The sequence below is a fragment of the Phoenix dactylifera genome, chromosome 14 (genome assembly GCF_051530095.1).
Source record: "Phoenix dactylifera cultivar Ajwa chromosome 14, Ajwa_hap1_PhDact_Kaust_v1.1, whole genome shotgun sequence".
Classification (NCBI taxonomy): domain Eukaryota; kingdom Viridiplantae; phylum Streptophyta; class Magnoliopsida; order Arecales; family Arecaceae; genus Phoenix; species Phoenix dactylifera.
In genome coordinates this window covers 1,267,170-1,288,194 of record NC_143203.1, presented here as the reverse complement: position 1 = coordinate 1,288,194, position 21,025 = coordinate 1,267,170, and the positions used below count along the sequence as shown (strand labels likewise).

Here is a 21,025-nt window from a genome sequence, read left to right as displayed (position 1 = left end):
TTTATTTTCATTGTACGAGCCTCTATTCTCTTGTATGCCCTTTAGACAGATATTCATTTAATTTTGAAGGTATCTTTATCTTCAGCCTTTTGAACCTTTTTTAATTTGGTCATTTATGTGACTGACTAGTTCTAAGCATATGTTTTATTCTCGAGCAAGTTTTTTTTAAAAGTATTAGTCCCATTTTAATGCCTATTATATAGGGTAGCATGAGTTGGATTGACCTACCCTGAAATTGTGCTTATTCCACCTGATTTCAAGACCTGACATTCAGGTTTGTTTCAGCATATACTCTTTTTTGACTTTTTTTCGCAGAATGATTCTAGCTGTTTCCTCGACAAAACTTAAATGACCTGGGTATGTGCTGAACTGAGATCCACACTTTAGATTTTAAAAGCTGCATTTTTTTAATCGTATGTATAATTCCAGAAATTCTCCTAATTTTGTCGAAGTTTATACAAAATATTTATATCAATTGAACCTTTCTTATTTAAAACACTGACATCACTATTTTTTACCCTAGAATACCTGGCAGTTAGTTCCTTCTTATAATATGTGGGTGCTTCTAAGAGTGTTTTTGTGTTTTTGGGAGTTTGGGAGGGTGAAAATCCACCCACATTCATAAGTAAAATCAAGTTACAGTAGAGAAAGGGTGCTTCCAAGAGTTTGGCCTGTTCATGTTGGATGACTGGCACCTGAATGCTGAAATGATACTAATGGTATGGTTAAGTTTGATCAGAAATTGACCCCTACTCTGGTTTCAGATATTGGTCATTTTTGGCTGAATCTTAACTGGCTCAGGTCTTTGGTGGTTTTGGTTAATTCAGCTGGATTTTACCTCATTTGAAAGACCATATTGTTCTATGTGCATTAGGGAATACAAACGGCCCCTGTACTAAGATAGGTCATGCCATTCTACCTCATACCCATAAGTTATGGCGTGTCTGTAACCAGAAGAATCTAACCCACTTGCAATATTAGTCATTCAGCATGTATTTCAGTTTCATTTTTGTCATTCGAGCATTGTTCTCTTCAGGAAAAGTTCAATGACACTATCAAGGAATGCACAAAAGCATTGGAGTTGAATCCTTTATATATAAAAGCACTGGTCAGAAGAGCAGAGGCAAATGAAAAGCTTGAACATTATATGAAGAGGCTATTGCAGGTATGTTTTTATATAAGCTGTTGAAGATTTGCTTGGCTGTCATTTATTTTGCTGTATAATCTTTTCCATTTCCTTTTGTTGTCTGCCCCAGCGCCCCCCCCCCCCCCCCCCCCCCCCTCTCCTTCTTCTTTTTTCATATATCAATCACCGCTTATTTTAGTAAGAATTTCACAGTTGCCTGATGTTTCTAATAAATACTGCCTTAAATTATGATACTTATCTTGAAAAACTGTTCCTGCAGACTGGAAAAAAATTGTCGGCTTGGATACTTCAAATGACCAAGCTAGAAGGAGTATAAGGCGGTTAGAGCCAATTGCAGCAGAAAAGCGAGAAAAGATGAAGGAAGAGATGATTGGTAAGCTCATAATTTTTGTTTCATTCTCTATATTACCTTACTATTTTCTTTATGCAAATAAAGGTTATTTGGATTTCTGCTGCTAATTACAATGCTATTGCAAATCTTCATTTGATTATTTTGACTTAATTTTGTTTTCTTCTTTTAGACTTCTATTTCTAATTTATATTTTTGTTCCTGTGGAGTCTGTTGGCTAGTTTGTATATTTGGTGATAGTGAAATAGGCATGCAGACTTGTAAAAGACTAAAATTAGATTTGTAATTTCCATCAATCTTATTTTGTAGTCCTCTATTAATCAAGGAAGAACAAATTCCTTTCAGCGTGAATATCAATAGACAAGCATTAGGTTCAGATATGCTAACAAAAAATCTTGCTGGACTCATAAATGTTCGCTATGAGATGCATTTTGATTCAACAGATATTGTTGAACATGCACAAGTTCAAAAATGCTAGTAGAATAACTTGCAACTCAATTGTACTACATTTTTAACACCATATAGCTTGCATTCAGTGAACCCTTGTGCATCATCCATTATCATTTGACATTAGTGTAATTTCTCATCTCTTTTATAAAGTGCCACAATTTCCTAGCATGCCATATCATCTTTGACTGGACTTTAAAATAACACTTGAAACCCACTTTTTCTCACCATTTCTATTTCAAATCATGTAAAAGAGGAAGGAATGCTTCCTTTTCCCCTTCATAGAATCTTTTGTAGCCATTCTTCATTTTTTAGAGATTGTTTATAACACCTTTGACCGATTGCAGGAAAGTTGAAGGAGATGGGAAATTCTATATTGGGGCATTTTGGAATGAGCGTCGACAACTTCAAAGCTGTGAAAGATCCAAATACTGGTTCATACTCCATCCAGTTTCAGCGCTAGGCAAAGGGAAGTTGGAAGCGAGAATGTATACCCGAAGAAAAATGGATATATATTGTTCTTATGATTGGATTCATGAATTTGGATGTCTGGTCTATTGCAGTTTGTGACTGCTTGTTCTTGATATTAAAGTGGGCAAATAATTCTGGATGAAGCAGTTTTTCTTATGTCAAGCAGCGGTTTTCATCAGGATTAATGGTTTTCTGATCAGATTAATAACAATTGTCCTTGAGAGAACAGATTGTATGATATGATATGGTTCAAATTTTCCCCAACCTTTTCATTTCCTAATTCTGATTCTCTTTTTCTTTTTTATGACATATGGGTATAATGTAACCACCAGGGTTTGAACCGCCTCTCACTTGTGATTCTCTTTTCTTCGGAAGGTAAAAACATTTGGGTAGGAATGAAGAGGGGGAAAGCGCAGTCAGTTATAAAAAAAACATATTAGAAGTCCAAACTCATTCAACTATAATATTTATTTAAGCTTTCTCATATTTTCAGAAGCTTAAAAACATGGAAAGTAGTTCTAGTTAGGAATGTTTAGCAAATGGGGTATCCCAAAGTTCCTGAAATTGTGGGAATGAATAATAGGATATGCTGAAAAGAACAACTGGCTCAAAGGTGCGCAAAAAATTATTTTCTATTAGTTAAAGAACCTTGGATTAATGCTTGCTAAAGTAATAATGGATAAAATTGAAGTATGGTCTTTCATATATCATTACTGAAAGGAAAAGAGGAAAGAACTATCCATGGTCTTGAGTACTCGGAAGCTAGGTTTCCAAAGGTTGGTTTAATCGTGCTATCTTGGTGGGTTCCTAGGTGAAGATAAATTGAGACTATATCATTATCGATGGTAAGAGTTGATTTCACACATATCACTCTGGTGTTGCTAAGTATTAATACAAATAGGCTAAGAGTGGCAATTATATCAATTTACTTTATCCCATCAAATACCCGACCTCATCCTAATGGGATGAGTTTTATACTATTTACAATAGATCTATGGCGGGTACGGGTAATGGTAAAATCAGCCTCGAACTTGATTTGGATATATATAATTCATCACAAATATTTTTTTCAAGATAAAAATAATTAATTTGTATGCAAAAAAATTAAATTTTTATAGCTTTATCTGTCCAACCCATTCTAACTTTACCTCTCCTATCATGCTCCGAGATTTTCTCCGCCCCATCTTTCCCTGAGACTCTACCCGCCTCGTCCTGCCATGAGACTCCACCCGAGGCAAGTGCGGGCAATGGCCTAATCTGACCTATACCCAGCGTTTTGCCATTTTTAAAATGGGCATCTCACCTGAGATAAAAAGCCCTACAAGTGTTGCATAAATATGTAATTATATGATATAGATTCTTCATGGAAGGCCTATCTCTAGATGGGCCAAGGCCTCATATTTCCTATGGAGTTCCTCCATTTTGCCACCAAAGAGTAGCTGCCTCGTGGAAAAGGATTTTAAAGCGAAAAAGGAATTGTAGGGTGTAATATATCCTACAAATCATTATCCAGAAGGACTGAGGCTGTGGATATAACCAAAGCGGGACTTCGTCTTATCCTCTGCAAGGTGAGGCTGAGGTGAGGCAGAGAAGAGGATGGGCTCCCATAAAAAGAGCCTCTCCATCCTCGGCTTATCCTTGGAGGACCAAACCCCTTCCCACATAATATAACCAACCAACTCCAAAAGGGAACTCAGTTAAGGAGAAAGTTGAAAAGAGGTTGGAAGAGGGCATGGCTAAATTGGTAGCGGTGCAACAGCTGCAACCGTGCCATCATGTCCCACGTGTCTCTCCCGGCTCCTCCCTTCTCCATTCCTCTCTCTCTGAGTTCAATGGCACAGCCCTTAACATCTCTGTTCAGGTAGGTAAAGGTTCTTTCTTATGCAGTTGGATATGATAGTTGGAGGACTAGACACCTCTTTCTGAATGTTTCAATGGAACCCATTGAAATCATATGATAGAATGGCAGAGCACATTAAGACCAGACCATATGAATTTTATCTTACTTGTTCATTAAATGATTTTATCTGTCTTTCCTCCAATTTACTAGTTATTTCTTCTCTATATATATATATTATAAAAAAAAATCTATAATGGTTGAAGCCAGATAAAACCGAGGGTGCCGCCTATATTGTTTTTGAGGTTTTAAACAATAATAACGTTGCTCTCTCATGAGAAATGCAGAAGAAAAGGAAGGTATGGCAGCCAAAAGGGGCACTGCAGGTGAAAGCTTCCAGTGCCAAGAAAATTTTAATTATGGGGGGCACTAGATTCATTGGTGTTTTCTTGTCCAGACTCCTTGTTAAGGATGGCCATCAGGTTGGTTCCTTGGTTTTGTTAGTTAAGTGATCATAGCTTGTAAATGGCTTTTGATGATTCCAAGAGAACTTCAAGATATCTTTTGCAGGGATTTGGTGGGTAGCTAATGAAACTCTTCGTTGACAGGTGACCTTGTTTACCAGGGGGAAGGCACCCATCACCCAACAACTACCAGGAGAATCAGATCAAGAGTACGCAGAATTCTCATCCAAAGTAAGTGGAGAAAAACGTTGTCGTCAGTCTTCTGGTCTTCCTTCCACTTTTGTCCTTTGGTTGGAGGCATGCAGTTCGTGCCTGTTTGAAATGACATGGTGAAGTCACAGCCATTGGTTATGCTGGCTGGCTGCCACATTGGTGAGGAAATTGGGATAATGTCATGATGGAGAAAAATCATGATGATGGACCCAACGAACCCAATAAACCAAATGGATGAAATGAAAGTTAACATATTGTGGATTGCAATATCAATCGTGTATGTTGGTTTGGAGTCTCAAATGATGGGTTGGTTACTTCAGTTTTTTATGAGCCTTGAATCATGACTGAGTTGAGCCCATCCACTCAAAATTGTTGGGCCTCTAGGTGATTCAGTAGACTGTTTGTCTTCATTAACTATTGGCTAGCTTATATTATTCATTGTTTTTGATCAATCCTAACATTGTTAGCATCCGATGATAGTTTTCACCAAAGTAATTCTTTCTTTATAGATATTGCATTTGAAAGGGGACAGGCAGGATTTTGAATTTGTGAAGACAAGCCTAGCAGCCAAGGGATTTGATGTTGTTTATGATATTAATGGTAATAACTCAATCATCTCGCTTCTGAATTTTCCTAAGCTCATACTTTATCCATAGTTCATATTTCTCTAGTCAGTAATTGACATTATCATTGGACAAGTAATAACAGTTGAAGATATATGCACAAATAGCTTCTACAAGCACATATATAAGACAATTTTCATACGCTTTCATAACTTTACTGCCTAATATGACTCTTCATTCAGGGCGTGAGGCTGTTGAGGTAGAGCCTATATTGGATGCATTGCCTAAGCTAGAGCAGTAAGCATTTTCTCTCTTGGATCATGATATTTTCTGACCATTTGAAAGTATGTTCCATGGTTCAAGTACAAGCACTAGCTACCTTGATGAATCGTTAGGCTTAATATCATGACATGTAACTTGGTATATGAATTATGAATATTCCTGAAAAGGTTTGCCGTACTGCTCAGTACCATACCGTAGGCATGCTGTACCATACCGGTACTGAATTGGTATGCAGTTTTGTACCGTACTAATACTCAGTATGCCTCGCTGTCTCGTATTATACCACGTACTAACACTGTAATAGTATGGTACCAGTAAGGGTTCGGTACCAAGATGGCGAACCTTGATTTTTGGTCTATGTAGGAATGGGAAAATGAAAGCCATAAACATCTCTGAGGTCTACTTTAATGTAGCAAAGTTATGCTCCAATATCAAACACAAAACAATTTAAACATTGCATCACCATTAGCATAAAATATGTTAATTCCAAACATCAAATCTTTTTCATTCTTCTTAAGTTTGCATCAGTTGCTCAAAGTTTGGCTAGTTTTCTTTACCTCATATGTACTCTTGGATTAATTTGTTGCACAGGATGTATCTAACTCAGTTTAATCTTGGCCCAAATAGGTTTTACAATGAATTAGCCTATCATAGATGGTGAGGAGTAGGTACATCAAGAGCATGCTATAGCTTAGACACTAGGATGTAACTAAAAACCATTAATGGCCTAGGAGAACCAAAGTCACTGTTTCCTTTTTTTATCTTTTCCCAGATGTGTAACCATTAAGCTTAATCTTCTAAGTTATCCACTTAAATATGCTTTTTGGGGAAAATCTGCAGGTTTATATATTGCTCGTCAGCTGGAGTCTATCTCAAATCTGACCTGTTGCCACACTTTGAGGTGAGGTTTTGATTCTAGCATCTTAAAAATTTCTTGTTAGTCCAGTATTTAAATTGTCATTTTTCTAATTTATTGTTTGGGTGATTAATATAGGCCGATGCAGTTGATCCGAAGAGCAGGCACAAAGGAAAGCTTGAAACAGAGAGATTGTTAGACTCCCGTGGTGTCAACTGGACTTCTCTGAGGCCAGTCTACATATATGGCCCCTTGAATTACAACCCTGTTGAAGAGTGGTTCTTTCATCGACTGAAAGCTAGCCGCCCAATTCCAATCCCCAACAATGGAGTTCAAATCACCCAACTAGGACATGTTAAGGTTAGTAACAATCACACATGCTAGCATAAATATGCTGAGTTGGTTGGTCTAGAAGGCTCTTCATGCCTGCGTGCTCCTCCCTCTACTGGCTTAGATGTTTTTAGGAGGAAAAGGAAAAAATAAGAAAAGAAAAAGATTTTGTCCATCTATATGTCAAGTTGGGTATGTGAGTTTTTTTGGAGCCATTTCTTCCTATTATGGGTGGTAAAGTTTGTCAATGCAAACTTTGCCAACAGCATATAAAACCATGGTTTTTGTTTTTGCCATCATTTGTTCCTATGATTGCTCAATTCATGTTCGTTGCATGCTTTGTCTTTTATGGGACCTCATTTCGGTTTTCCTTGGTTCTTGAATTTCCATTTTAAACCCATTATTCCATTTAGTCTCCTTTTCATCTAGTATTTACTTCAAAAGTTCAGATCAACTCATGTTACTTGTTACTTTCTTGGTTAAACTTGAACCTTTTTTGATTAACTCTTTGGCCACTCCTTCCATCTAAAACTTACCACTCATCTCAACATTCATTGATGTACATAATGCACCATGAATAGTTACATAATTTCAGTAGTTTGTCTCCACTTCATTCCCGGATAATATTCCTTAATCACGTACTTGTCTATCCAACCTTTCTCAACTAAAATCTTTGCATGAAGAAATCCTTGGTTCATCAAACTCTTTCAAAGGCACATCTACATCCTTCCACTAGACATCCATTAATTTTTCCTTCATTTGAGTTTGAGCAGCTTTTAGGCCATTTCACTTGGGCACGTCATGGTCTTGGTTCAGCATTTGCATTTACTTCTGTTTTAGCAACTATTGAGAGGATAGGTCTTGTGGCAATCTCCTTTTTTTACTATATTAGTTTCAGATGCTGTTACATGTTGCCTTAAAAGACAGCTTGCTGTAAATTAATAATCATGCATTGTGACCTTTCTGATGGTCATCGAGTTGTAATGGTTATTGCTTTCAACATTTAAGAAATTTTAGGTGCCTTCTGTGTATCATAATTTCAATCATGGCACCTTGATTAGAGGTGTATCACACTTTGGAGATCTTGTGCAATTATTTCTGATAATGACTTTTTGGAAATTCTTCATACAGTTAAAGTTATTTGTGTTATAGGATTTGGCAAGGGCTTTTGTTATGGTTCTTGGCAATTCGAAAGCAAGTAAACAAGTGTACAACATTTCTGGATCCAAATATGTAACCTTTGATGGGTTAGCAAGGGCATGTGCCAAGGTAACAAGTCTTGAAGAAATAAAAATTGTAGTATATTTTCCATGAACGGGCTTTGATTGTTTAAGCTATTGCAGGCTGCTGGGTTTCCTGAACCAGAAATTGTCCACTATAATCCAAAGGAATTTGATTTTGGGAAGAAGAAAGCCTTTCCTTTCCGCGATCAGGTATGCTTAGTTGATTATAAGCCTCTGTCCAATGTGATTATGTAGTATTGCAGTGCGAAGTTCTCTGGTAAAGGTTGCTAAGGCTGATATGTCGTGCACGAGGCAAAGTAAAGATGAGAATGCAATGATCTCTGTATAGTAAAATATAAAGTATGGGTTAGAAATGATGATACTAGAACAATGATCAAGCGCTAGTTGGTAGCTTCCTCTCCAGGTGAGAGAGGTCTCAGGTTCAGACCTGAGTACTGAAAATATAATAACAAAGAGCAAACTAAAATGGTAAGGAACTGAGGAAAGAAAATCTAAACCCCTACATTTGGAGAGGGTATTGATTTATTAGGAAAGGTCATACAATGGAAAATATAAGATAGGATTGAGGATGTAATGAAGTTTGCACTGGTTGAAGATGTAACTTCAAATGTTAATAACCAAGAAGGATTCATATGACCAACCACATAATCTCCTAATCATGCATGTATAGCAAAATAGAGGATGAAACAATTTAACACAAGGATGTTTATTTATTTTTATAATCAGAAGTAGCTATTTACCTTCCTAACATAAGACACATTTCATTTTTGTAATGTTATTGCACATGCAAAACTTAAAGCTGGTCAGGGTTAGAGGAAACCAAGAGTGGTCTTGACTCTTGAGAGTATTAGAGTTGCGGTCTAATTGTTATCTAATACATAACCCATCTAGTTAATGTTTTCAATGGACTGGTAAAACTAAGGATGTTGCATTAAAATGCTCATGTCACTTATCCCAAACAGTTGACCCCTCTTTTTTCCCAAGCCTTGTGAACTTCGAACATGATCAGACAGAGCCATAAGAACAAGAAAGCAAGTGCAGCAAAATAACCCAATAGATCACTTTCTGTATGAGATCAGGTTGTTATTGAAGTTTACTTTCTTTTGTTCATACAGTCTGCCTTCCTTGTGTACTACTCTTTGCATTGTATTAATTCTTTAATAAAAATTAAATCAGCCAATGCTATTCAACATTTTTCGGGAACATTAAACTGTTCGCCACTGTTGTTTGTGAAGACTGCTTGCATTCTTATTGCTATGAAAAAATGTTAAATTGCCGCAACAAATATACCATACAGAACCCAAGTATAAAGAAAATAGTTACGTTCTTCTCTCAAAATAATTTTGCAGCATTTCTTTGCTTCAATCGAGAAAGCTACAAGGGATCTAGGTTGGAATCCAGAATTTGGCTTGATAGATGGTCTTGCTGACTCATACAATCTAGACTTTGGCAGAGGAACTTACAGAAAACCAGCTGACTTCTCGACAGATGACATGATTCTTGGCAAGTCCCTTGTACTTCAGAGTTAAAGATTGTTTACTTTATCCACAGCACCTACCACCCCACCCTCCAAGGCGATTGATTCAAGGAGGCTGGAATTTAAGTCTTAATGTCTAACTCCTCATCTAATCTGGTGGAAATCAAAACTGTGATGAGAACATAGCTTGAGTTGTTGGATGTGCAGCAAAGAGCCCACTAAATTCTTGTAAGTAATTGTTGGTATTGCTGCAATTTGTTTTCGTTTGCATTGCATCATTCATGTTGGCTAGGTCAATGACATGCTGAACTCTTGGTGAAATTGAAAAGTGTATCGTAGCAGTTCCTTTCACCCCCATTATCCATATGTGCTCTATGGGTGGCAGAAGTGGATTTTTATGTATAAAGCAAGCTATGTTCTAAGCTGTTTTTTCTCATGAAAATGTTCAAGAATGACTTCTGGCAAAAGTTTGCACACATTAGTCACTCTAATCTCTAATTTGATTCATAAAATATAATAAAGTGGCGTAACAATCACAGACTGAGTTGTCATCAATGTTATGGCAGAGATAAGTTCTGTTGCTAACTAATCCGAGATGAGGTTGGAGGCAGCTTGGACGGCATTGAGGTCAGTTGGAGATGTGCTGAGCAGGTTGGCCGAGGTGGTAGGTGGATCTCCTCCAGATGTGGCCTGCAAAAAGTTCACTTGCCGGAGAGTTTCTAACGAAAGATCCTCCAATGTCTAAATCAGAATAACAAGGCAACAACATAGAAGGGAGAGAATTTCAGCGGAGTATTATCTCTGTTAGTAATATTGCATACGTGCTTGAGGTCCCCGGGGCTGCCCCGTTATATAGGAAAGTTTATTTTGTGCTTATGTTGCCCAGCTAGCAACCCGAGAAGGAGGGGGGGGGGGGGGGGGGGGAGGGTGAATTGGGTCTTAATTAAAAATGTGAAATTTTAACTCGTGATGAAATAGAAAGTGATTTATTGATCTAAAGTGTTAGTCTGAAATGCTAGAAGAATGAAGACAGTGAGATAATGAAAAGCACGGCATAAAGATAAAAGATTTATAGTGGTTCGGACCTAAACTTGCTCCTACGTCCACTTTCCAAGTTTCACTCGAGATTTTCACTATAATCTAAGAATTACAGCACGGTTGTTTTATAAGCTCACAACTAAACTTGTTGTTTTACCGGCTCACAACGAACCTCTTCGTTTGTTTTACTCGAGCTCACAAACAACCCGGTTGGTTTTCACAAAGGATCACCAACTACAACCTTAGACCTCCTGATTCAATCCCTTGATTGAATCAAGCACCCAAATATAAAAGTGAATGTGTAAACACAAGCTTCTTAAAAAGCAGATAAAACACTATTAACAAGAACAGGAAAAAGAAGCTTCTCAGAGAATTTTTGCCGATTGAGATGCTGCTTCTTTTCTTCTGAATCCTCTCCTGAATCGGCCAGCAGTAGAGGATATTTCTATTTTTTTTTTGCTCTAGTGCGGAGAAAGGATGAGTTCTTGATGAAGAGTTGCTTTCTTTCGATTTTCACTTTGAGTATCCTTTGAGCTCTTGTTTTAAAAGATTTGCTTGATCTTCTTTTTATGGATTTTTCTTCTGTACTTTTGTTTCACTCAGAATGGGTCCTCTTATAGCTCCATTTTTGAAAACTAGCCGTTAGACTGAGAAAAACAGCCGTTCTGTCACGCCTGGTACATCTGACAAAGTGTCCGTTGAAACTGGAGTCGTTTTGCCCATCCACGAGCCGGCTCGACTAAGGTGGGAGACGTCTCACATGATTCTGGAGTCGGCTCTGGCTCGGGATGTTGGGAACCCGCCCATGCCACTAATATTTCAAAACAAAAATCAGATGGCAGCGGAATCGGCATGCACGGGTTCGACGTTCATCGCATGAACGTTGTTTCGGGACCTTTCGTAATTAGGTAAGAATTAAAACTTTTAAAACTATTAGGAAGATCAAATCTTCACCTTGCGCGGGTAGATGATCACCGCAAATCTGAATTCGTGGTTTTTGGAAGAGGGTTCGCTTGAAGCCGTTCAAACGTCCGGCCTCTACGGATATCCACACGAAGTAGAGGACCGATCAAATCTTTCTTGTCTTCCCGGGGTGCTAGCTCCCTTGCAAAGACTTCTTTTGATGGCTGATCTCCTCTCTTTCAATCAACCCTTGATTGTGCTTGAGAGGAGGAAGAAGAAGGATGAAGATGAGGAAGAAGAAAGAACCCCACGCAGCCTTCTTTTGTTCCTTGCGTTGGATGAAGGAAGGGAAGGGGAGGAGGCCGCCAACACTTGGAGATCCTTTTCCCTTGCTTGCGGCTGAACTAAGAGAGGAGAGGGGCTGGTGGCGGCAGCAAGAGGGGGAAGAGAGCACACACCTAGGGCGCCGGCCCTAGGTCCCTTTTTATAAGCATCAAGGGCTCCTACAAGTTAGGAGCCCTTGATAACCTTCTTTCTTTGGAGCGCCGGCCCCTTCTCTCTTCTTGTCGCCCTAACCAATTGGAGAGGGGCTGATGCCCCTCTTACTTGGTTAGCCTAATCCTCTTCCAAAGAGGATTAGGTGCCTCTCTCATGGTTTAATCCTAATCTAATTAGGATTAGCCAATTTTGGGTTCAATCTATGCTAGTCCTAATCCAATTAGGACTTGAATGAACCATGACTCAATTGAACTCTTCAATCCTAATCCAATTAGGAGTCATGTTGATTCATTAGATTAATAATTAATTTAGACTTAAGGAATCCTAATCCAATTAGGATGTATTTAATTTTAGTCCTAATCCAATTAGGACTCTATTTGAATCCGAAGTCCTAATCCAATTAGGATTTCTAGGAATCCTACTCCAAGTAGGAATCCAATTTTAATTCAAAATTCCTAATCTCATTAGGATTGTAGGAATCCTATTCCAAGTAGATATCCCAGTCCTACTCCAACTAGGATTCCCACTCCTAATCCAATTAGGACTCTAGGAATCCTACCCGAAGTAGGACTCTTGTTTCAAGTCCAATTAATTAATTCCCTTTGTTCCTTTCTTCAACTTCTTATCAATCAAATTGATTACTTGTGATTCCTAATCACGATTTCAACCATCGGATCGGTCAATACTTCTAGTGTGTGTGACCCCATAGGTTCTATTCTGACTGGTAGTGAGATATATTGTGATCTCTATCTCAATATCATTGAAAACTCCTTTCAATGGGTTGGAACGATTCCAACTCAACTCATTAGGGTTTATCGATCATCAAGATAATCCCTATGAGTCCCACCATCCACCAGTGACACCTAGCAGCATGTAGTGGCTACCCAGCAGAATGGAATGATGAACCTCTAGGTGCAGTTAACGTGTGATACAATCCTACTATCGTGGATCCCTACAGGACGGAGGTCATGGACAACTCGTCAAACCCCATCGTCTGTCATATGTCAAGATTTATTCGACTTGAGTTCGATAGTGGAAAACTCCTTTTCCACTTTATATTACTGCCCTGGCCAAGGTCTTAGAACTCAGTCTAACAAATCACATAGGATCACTCCTCTTCTATCAAGGTCGATAGATTCCTTATAGGTGCATACCCTACTCCTACAGTGAACCTACTGCAGCCAATTTACACTGCATGGACCCATATGGCTAGAGACCATGTATGTGTGCAGTCAAACTACAATAACCTCACTGTGAGTAGCCGAAGCACCGCAGGTCAAAGGACCAGTCACACTACTGCAACATCAAGCAAGTCACTGACGAGTGGATAGACATCCAAGTGACTTCTTGTCTTGGTCACGCTCAGTACCCTTGTTCTCTAACAAGCACCTGCACTATCACTTCAGTGTCCCTACACTGTGGACTCAAGTCTCGTCCATCCAGAAGAAAAGTGATCTGTGCACTGATCGGATCGATCACCGTCCTCGTGATGATCCATTGATCAGGAGCATTTAGAAATTAATCACTAATGATACATGGCTCAAATTCTCAACTCTTGAGAATATGTATCATCATCTTATTAATTTCTTGGACGATTCATAGACACATAAACAATATGAATGAAAAAGATGCCTTTTATTTATTCAATAATAAATAGTCAAGTACAAAATTATGTCCCTAGAATCAACAATGTGTCAGCCAAATTGGCTTCTAGGGCATACATCTAACAATCTCCCACTTGCACTAAAGCCAATTGGTCATATATCTTAGGTCCATCTTCTCAAGGTGGGCTTCAGTCTTTTGCTGACTCAGCTGCTTAGTGAACGGGTCTGCCACGTTATCCGCGGAGTCTACTCTCTGCACCTCTACATATTTCTTCTCAACATAGTCGCGTATGAGATGGAAGCGCCGCTCTATGTGCTTAGACTTCTGATGAGACCATGGCTCCATAGCTAGTGCTATGGTGCCAATGTTATCGCAGTAAAGTGTTATGGCATCTAATGACATTACACCTAACTCTGCAATTAACTTTTAATCAGAAGGTTTCCACTGCACCCTTAGATACGGCTTAACATTCAGCTTCTAAGGTAGAATCTATAATGATCGGTTATTTGGAACTCTTTCCAATTTACTGAATCACAATTGCACAAATTCTGATGTAGACTTTCTATCATCAATATGTGTGCATCCTTCTACCTTCAACTCTGATCTTCTCCCAAAGACCAAGAACATGTCCTTAGTTCTTCTCAAGTACTTAAGACTGTTCTTCACAGCTATCCAGTGCTTCTTGCCTGGATCCGACTGATATCTGCTTGTGACACTCACAGCAAGAGCTATATCAGGTCGTGTACACAGCATGGCATACATGAGGCTTCCTATTGCCGATGCATAGGGAATCTTGCTCATGCGTTGAATCTCTTCAGATGTGTTGGGGCACATCTTCTTGGAGAGATGAATTCCATGTCTTAGGGGTAAGAGACCCCTCTTGGAGTTTTCCATGCTGAACCTCTTCAGCACCTCCTCTATGTACATTTTCTGTGAAAGGCCAAGCATCCTTTTAGATCTATCTCTATAGACCTTTATTCCCAAAATATAGGATGCTTCCCCAATGTCTTTCATGGAGAATTCTTTTGACAACCAGACCTTGACCGAGGTTAGCATAGGAATATCATTCCCAATCAGGAGAATGTCATCTACGTACAGTACGAGAAAAACGACAGCACTCCCACTAACCTTTTTGTAAACACACGGTTCCTCTTCGTTTTTGATGAAATCAAACGTTTTGATTGCGTCATCGAAACGAGTGTTCCAACTCCGAGATGCTTGCTTTAGTCCATAGATGGACCTTTGCAGCTTGCAGACCTTGCGATCTCCATCACTGGAAGTGAAACCCAAAGGCTGTTCCATATAGATATCTTCATCAAGATATCCATTCAGGAAAGCAGTTTTCACATCCATCTGCCAGATTTCATAATCATGAAATGCTGCAATGGCAAGCAATGTTCGGATGGATTTTAGCATGGCTACAGGTGAAAAGGTCTCCTGATAGTCAATGCCTTCGCGCTGACTATACCCTTTCGCCACAAGCCTTGCCTTATAGGTCTCTACCTCTCCATCCGAACCTATCTTCCTTTTGTAGATCCATTTGCATCCAATAGGTACAATATCTTCTGGTGGGTCTACTAAGGTCCAGACTTGGTTGGAACGCATGGAGTCTAACTCTGACTTCATTGCTTCCAGCCATTTCTTGGAATCGATATCAGATATCGCCTCGTTGTAGGTTTTGGGATCCTGTATGTGATCCCTATCTCCCACTAGGAACATTTCCTCGGTATCCTCTTCTAGTATACCTAAGTATCTATCGGGAGGATGGGAGACCCTACTAGATCTACGAGGTGGTCGAGGGACATCGTGTACTGGCTCTGTATGAATGGGTTCAATAGGATCCATGACTCGTTGCTTTTCAGAGACTTTCTCTTCAAGCTCAATTTTCCTCCCACTGCCTCTATCAAGGATAAACTGATTTTCCAAGAAGATGGCATGACGGCTCACAAACACATTGTGATCCTCTGAGACGTAAAAATTGTATCCTAATGACTCTTTAGGATATCTTATAAAACGAGCACTTATGGTCCTAGCCTCTAACTTGTCCGCCTGTAGTCTCTTGACGTGGGCCGGACATCCCCAAATCTTGAGATGACCCAGACTTGGTTTCTTACCATGCCATATCTCATACGGTGTGGTAGGAACGGATTTAGAGGGAACTCTATTCAATAAATAAATTGCTGTGAGTAAGGCATCTCCCCAAAGGAACATAGGTAAATCAGTGAAGCTCATCATGGACCTGACCATATCCAATAGGGTCCGATTCCTCCTCTCTGACACCCCGTTGAGTTGAGGTGTACCCGGAGGTGTCCATTGTGAGACTATGCCGTTTTCTTTGAGATAGTCCCGGAATTCCCCACTAAGGTATTCTCCTCCTCGATCTGATCGAAGAGCCTTAAGAGGTTTTCCAGTTTGTTTTTCTACTTCATTCTTGAACTCTTTGAACTTTTCAAAAGACTCAGACTTGTGTCTCATAAGATACACATACCCATACCGTGAGTAATCATCGGTAAAGGTAATGAAGTAAGAATAACGTCCCCTGGCTAGCACATCGAATGGGCCACATACATCTGTATGTACTAGGGCAAGTAATTCAGTGGTCCTCTCCCCATGTCCTACAAAGGGCAGTCTTGCCATTTTTCCTTGAAGACAGGACTCGCAAACTGGATATGACTCGGAAGTCAATGAGCTTAAAAGCCCATCTTTATCCATTTTGTTCATTCTGTCCTCTCCAATATGGCCAAGCCTGAGGTGCCACAAATATCTTTGGTTTATCTTATCTATGGATCTTTTGGATCCTTTGGCACTCACATCTTGCTCGGTAACATTCACAGATACATCCATATGTAAATGATAGAGACTGTCAATCATGAAACCGCGTGCGACTATTTTATTTCTTAAATAAATAGAACAGCAGTCTTTGTCAAATGTAAAAACATGACCTTCCTGTGCTAGACATGAAACAGAAATTAAATTTCTGCTAGCAACAGGTACATAATAGCAGTCTCTAAGTATTAAACTAAATCCAGACGGTAGTCGCAGATGGTAGGTGCCCACAGCCACAGCAGCAACTTTTGCCCCGTTGCCAACCCGAAGGGTTACCGCACCTTCCGCCAGCCTTCTACTTTCCTTTAGACCCTGCATGGTAGTGCACAGATGAGCACTAGAACCAGAATCTATAACCCAACTAGAAGTAGAAGAAACCGTTAGATTAGTTTCAATTATGAGCAAGTCTATACCTTCCGAAGGTGTGTCACCTTTCTTGTTCTTCAGGCTCTCGAGGTATGAAGGACAGTTCCTCTTCCAGTGGCCTTCGACATTGCAGTGGAAATATTTTCCTTTGTCGTTAGCACTTTTCTTTTGAACTTCCTTCTTTGGCTTCTTGTCTTTCTTCTGCTTCTTAGCAGGCTTCTTTTTCTTCCAAGTAGACTTTCTCTTGGAACCAGAAGTCAACTCAGCAGCAAGGACATTGCCCCTTGAACCTTTCAAGGCTCCCTCAGCAGTTACCAACATGTTGATTAGTTCAGTCTTAGTGCATTCAATCTTATTCATGTGGTAGTTTACTATAAACTGACCAAATGAATCAGGAAGTGACTGTAGGATCAAATCCACTTGTAATTCCTTGTGCATGTCCATACCGAGCTTCTCAAGCTCCTCTAGGTCCTTGATCATGGTCAGATCGTGATCATGGACAGACTGCCCCTCGCGCATCTTCGCTTTGAAAAGCCTCTTGGACACTTCAAAACGAGCTGTGCGACTCTGCTCACCATACAACTCTTGCAGGTGTGCCAGTATGTCCCTAGCAGTCTTTATATTTTCATGCTGGCATTGGAGTTCATTAGACATGGATGCCATCATATAGCATTATACTCTAATGTCATCATCCAACCACTTTTTATGCAACTCACGCTGAACATCAGTAGGACGTGCTGGTAGTGTGGGGATATCTGAATCGAGTATGTAGCCTATCTTCTCACAGTCCAAAACTATTTTGAGATTTCTAAGCCAGTCTTTGTAATTGGTTCCGGTCAGTCGGTTGGTCTCAAGAATACGGGTCAGAGGGTTTGAAGCCGACATTGTATCTGCAGAGAGTAAAGATTCTAGTTAGACTTTTGTACTTGATCCTAATCTGTTCTAAGGTCTTTTAGAACAAATGTAACTCCCACTATTTTCTCGAATCACTCACACTCCCCTGGTAGGAAAACGGAAATCCCACACGACTAGGGTTTCTAGTGGGTACTGCGGTCCCACCGATTTACATGCCACCTCACCTAACAGTTATTGGTGACACATAGATGGATGAGTGTACAACTCTTGTACAATGCTTCTCAAGCATGTTGCAGTGTAACTTGGTCTCTAAGCCATGAAGACCTCACCTAACAGTTATTGGTCCCATTTCTTAGTTAAGTCAGACCCACCGTATAACCGTAGGAATAAAGTCGTCATTGGGTCCTCACCTAACAGTTATTGGTGCCCAACCCCACCTTTACCCTACAACATCTCATGTCTATAGAGAGGTCCAGCCCCCCAATGCAACTTGACCACTGTGTCCAGCCGAGACAAATCAACATCAGAAAGGCCTTAGCAGCTCTACTACAGTGGAAGACCTATTGACTTAATATTGGTTAATCAGGTCTTAGTGTTTGCAACTTGAGCCCTTCATAAGAGGTAATCGAACAATTGGCCAGGTAAGCAGGTGGGAGGCTCCCCTTACTCAGAGAGTAAGGTCCTAATTAAGTAACCACCTTTCATGCTTTCCTAGACACCAATTAGATCAATTAATCTAATATGACTTGCTCATGTCGGTTCACTCTCGACTTGATTGAGGAGGTTTTGATTTAGGTCTCAATTGGGTTTGCTACATCACATGTAAACCTATCTACCCGACTCGCATTCACATCTCATGCAAACGGTACATCACAGGCAGTTATAATCGCAGCATCAAATAAAGTTAAACTTTAAATAGGTGATGATCATGGATTCTAATTAGGTCGTATTACAAGCACATGCACATCAATCGATCAAGTGGTCTTCAACTCTTGAATTGGTTCTAAGCCTCCTTGATTCGATCCTTGATCAACTCTTGATCCCATCGCCATCAACCGCTTAGATCACCTTTCATCTCATGCCTTTGCTTCAACTTGATCGTTGATGTACATCACATCACAGAAATACAACCAGATGTAAAATAAAAATAAAAATAAATTACATCTCCTTTTAGGAGGCACGCAGGCCTCTCAAAACATCAAATAAGATGCATGCAAGCATCTGAAAAATTACATGACATCGCAGATCACATCGCAGGTCATTACATTTGATACCAAAAGGGGTTGAATCCTATGATCATCACCGTATGCAACAATTATAATTTTCAGATCTGAAAACTAACTGATTGTATCATGACATAGGTCGCTGATCATGCTAATCATGATTCTAAACTTTGTAATCCCATTAACAATGTAATTAGAATCATCATTTTATCACATAAAAATCAGCATGCAAAAATCAGCACCCCTGAAAAATCTGCATGCAGAATTTTTCAGCATGCATGATCATTCAATTTTCAGATCTAATTAGCCTTTAGATATTTAATTCTTACCTTAATCTACGAAGCCTAGGCTCTGATACCACTGTTGGGAACCCGCCCATGCCACTGATATTTCAAAACAAAAATCAGATGGCAGCGGAATCGGCATGCACGGGTTCGACGTTCATCGCATGAACGTTGTTTCGGGACCTTTCGTAATTAGGTAAGAATTAAAACTTTTAAAACTATTAGGAAGATCAAATCTTCACCTTGCGCGGGTAGATGATCACCGCAAATCTGAATTCGTGGTTTTTGGAAGAGGGTTCGCTTGAAGCCGTTCAAACGTCCGGCCTCTACGGATATCCACACGAAGTAGAGGACCGATCAAATCTTTCTTGTCTTCCCGGGGTGCTAGCTCCCTTGCAAAGACTTCTTTTGATGGCTGATCTCCTCTCTTTCAATCAACCCTTGATTGTGCTTGAGAGGAGGAAGAAGAAGGATGAAGATGAGGAAGAAGAAAGAACCCCACGCAGCCTTCTTTTGTTCCTTGCGTTGGATGAAGGAAGGGAAGGGGAGGAGGCCGCCAACACTTGGAGATCCTTTTCCCTTGCTTGCGGCTGAACTAAGAGAGGAGAGGGGCTGGTGGCGGCAGCAAGAGGGGGAAGAGAGCACACACCTAGGGCGCCGGCCCTAGGTCCCTTTTTATAAGCATCAAGGGCTCCTACAAGTTAGGAGCCCTTGATAACCTTCTTTCTTTGGAGCGCCGGCCCCTTCTCTCTTCTTGTCGCCCTAACCAATTGGAGAGGGGCTGATGCCCCTCTTACTTGGTTAGCCTAATCCTCTTCCAAAGAGGATTAGGTGCCTCTCTCATGGTTTAATCCTAATCTAATTAGGATTAGCCAATTTTGGGTTCAATCTATGCTAGTCCTAATCCAATTAGGACTTGAATGAACCATGACTCAATTGAACTCTTCAATCCTAATCCAATTAGGAGTCATGTTGATTCATTAGATTAATAATTAATTTAGACTTAAGGAATCCTAATCCAATTAGGATGTATTTAATTTTAGTCCTAATCCAATTAGGACTCTATTTGAATCCGAAGTCCTAATCCAATTAGGATTTCTAGGAATCCTACTCCAAGTAGGAATCCAATTTTAATTCAAAATTCCTAATCTCATTAGGATTGTAGGAATCCTATTCCAAGTAGAAATCCCAGTCCTACTCCAACTAGGATTTCCACTCCTAATCCAATTAGGACTCTAGGAATCCTACCCGAAGTAGGACTCTTGTTTCAAGTCCAATTAATTAATTCCCTTTGTTCCTTTCTTCAACTTCTTATCAATCAAATTGATTACTTGTGATTCCTAATCACGATTTCAACCATCGGATCGGTCAATACTTCTAGTGTGTGTGACCCCATAGGTTCTATTCTGACTGGTAGTGAGATATATTGTGATCTCTATCTCAATATCATTGAAAACTCCTTTCAATGGGTTGGAACGATTCCAACTCAACTCATTAGGGTTTATCGATCATCAAGATAATCCCTATGAGTCCCACCATCCACCAGTGACACCTAGCAGCATGTAGTGGCTACCCAGCAGAATGGAATGATGAACCTCTAGGTGCAGTTAACGTGTGATACAATCCTACTATCGTGGATCCCTACAGGACGGAGGTCATGGACAACTCGTCAAACCCCATCGTCTGTCATATGTCAAGATTTATTCGACTTGAGTTCGATAGTGGAAAACTCCTTTTCCACTTTATA

General features: G+C 39.8%; 1 protein-coding gene and 1 pseudogene across 4 annotated transcripts; both read left to right on the top strand.

Moving 5' to 3' along the window:
* The first annotated feature begins 333 nt into the window (after window positions 1-333).
* LOC113461342 (uncharacterized) lies at window positions 334-2,678 on the top strand (annotated as a pseudogene). The gene is made up of 4 exons (XR_015972984.2): window positions 334-357; window positions 1,037-1,165; window positions 1,407-1,520; window positions 2,291-2,678. The product of XR_015972984.2 is annotated as an uncharacterized LOC113461342 (transcript).
* A 1,261-nt stretch (window positions 2,679-3,939) lies between these two features.
* CRB (chloroplast RNA binding protein) lies at window positions 3,940-10,679 on the top strand. 3 transcript variants are annotated; one of them, XR_015972983.2, is made up of 11 exons: window positions 3,981-4,275; window positions 4,599-4,733; window positions 4,860-4,946; window positions 5,438-5,528; window positions 5,734-5,788; window positions 6,614-6,674; window positions 6,768-6,989; window positions 8,112-8,228; window positions 8,303-8,392; window positions 9,553-9,908; window positions 10,247-10,679. XR_015972983.2 is itself a non-coding variant. In XM_008779351.6 (10 exons), exons 1-10 carry the CDS (start codon window positions 4,147-4,149, stop codon window positions 9,730-9,732), a joined length of 1,167 nt encoding a protein of 388 aa, XP_008777573.3. In that variant the 5' UTR covers window positions 3,940-4,146; the 3' UTR covers window positions 9,733-10,147. The 3 variants fall into 3 exon arrangements, 2 of the variants coding, with proteins under 2 accessions (XP_008777573.3, XP_088566534.2); XM_008779351.6 differs by lacking the exon at window positions 10,247-10,679 and having other exon boundaries at window positions 3,940-4,275; window positions 9,553-10,147; XM_088710408.2 differs by lacking the exon at window positions 9,553-9,908.
* Window positions 10,680-21,025: the final 10,346 nt, after the last annotated feature.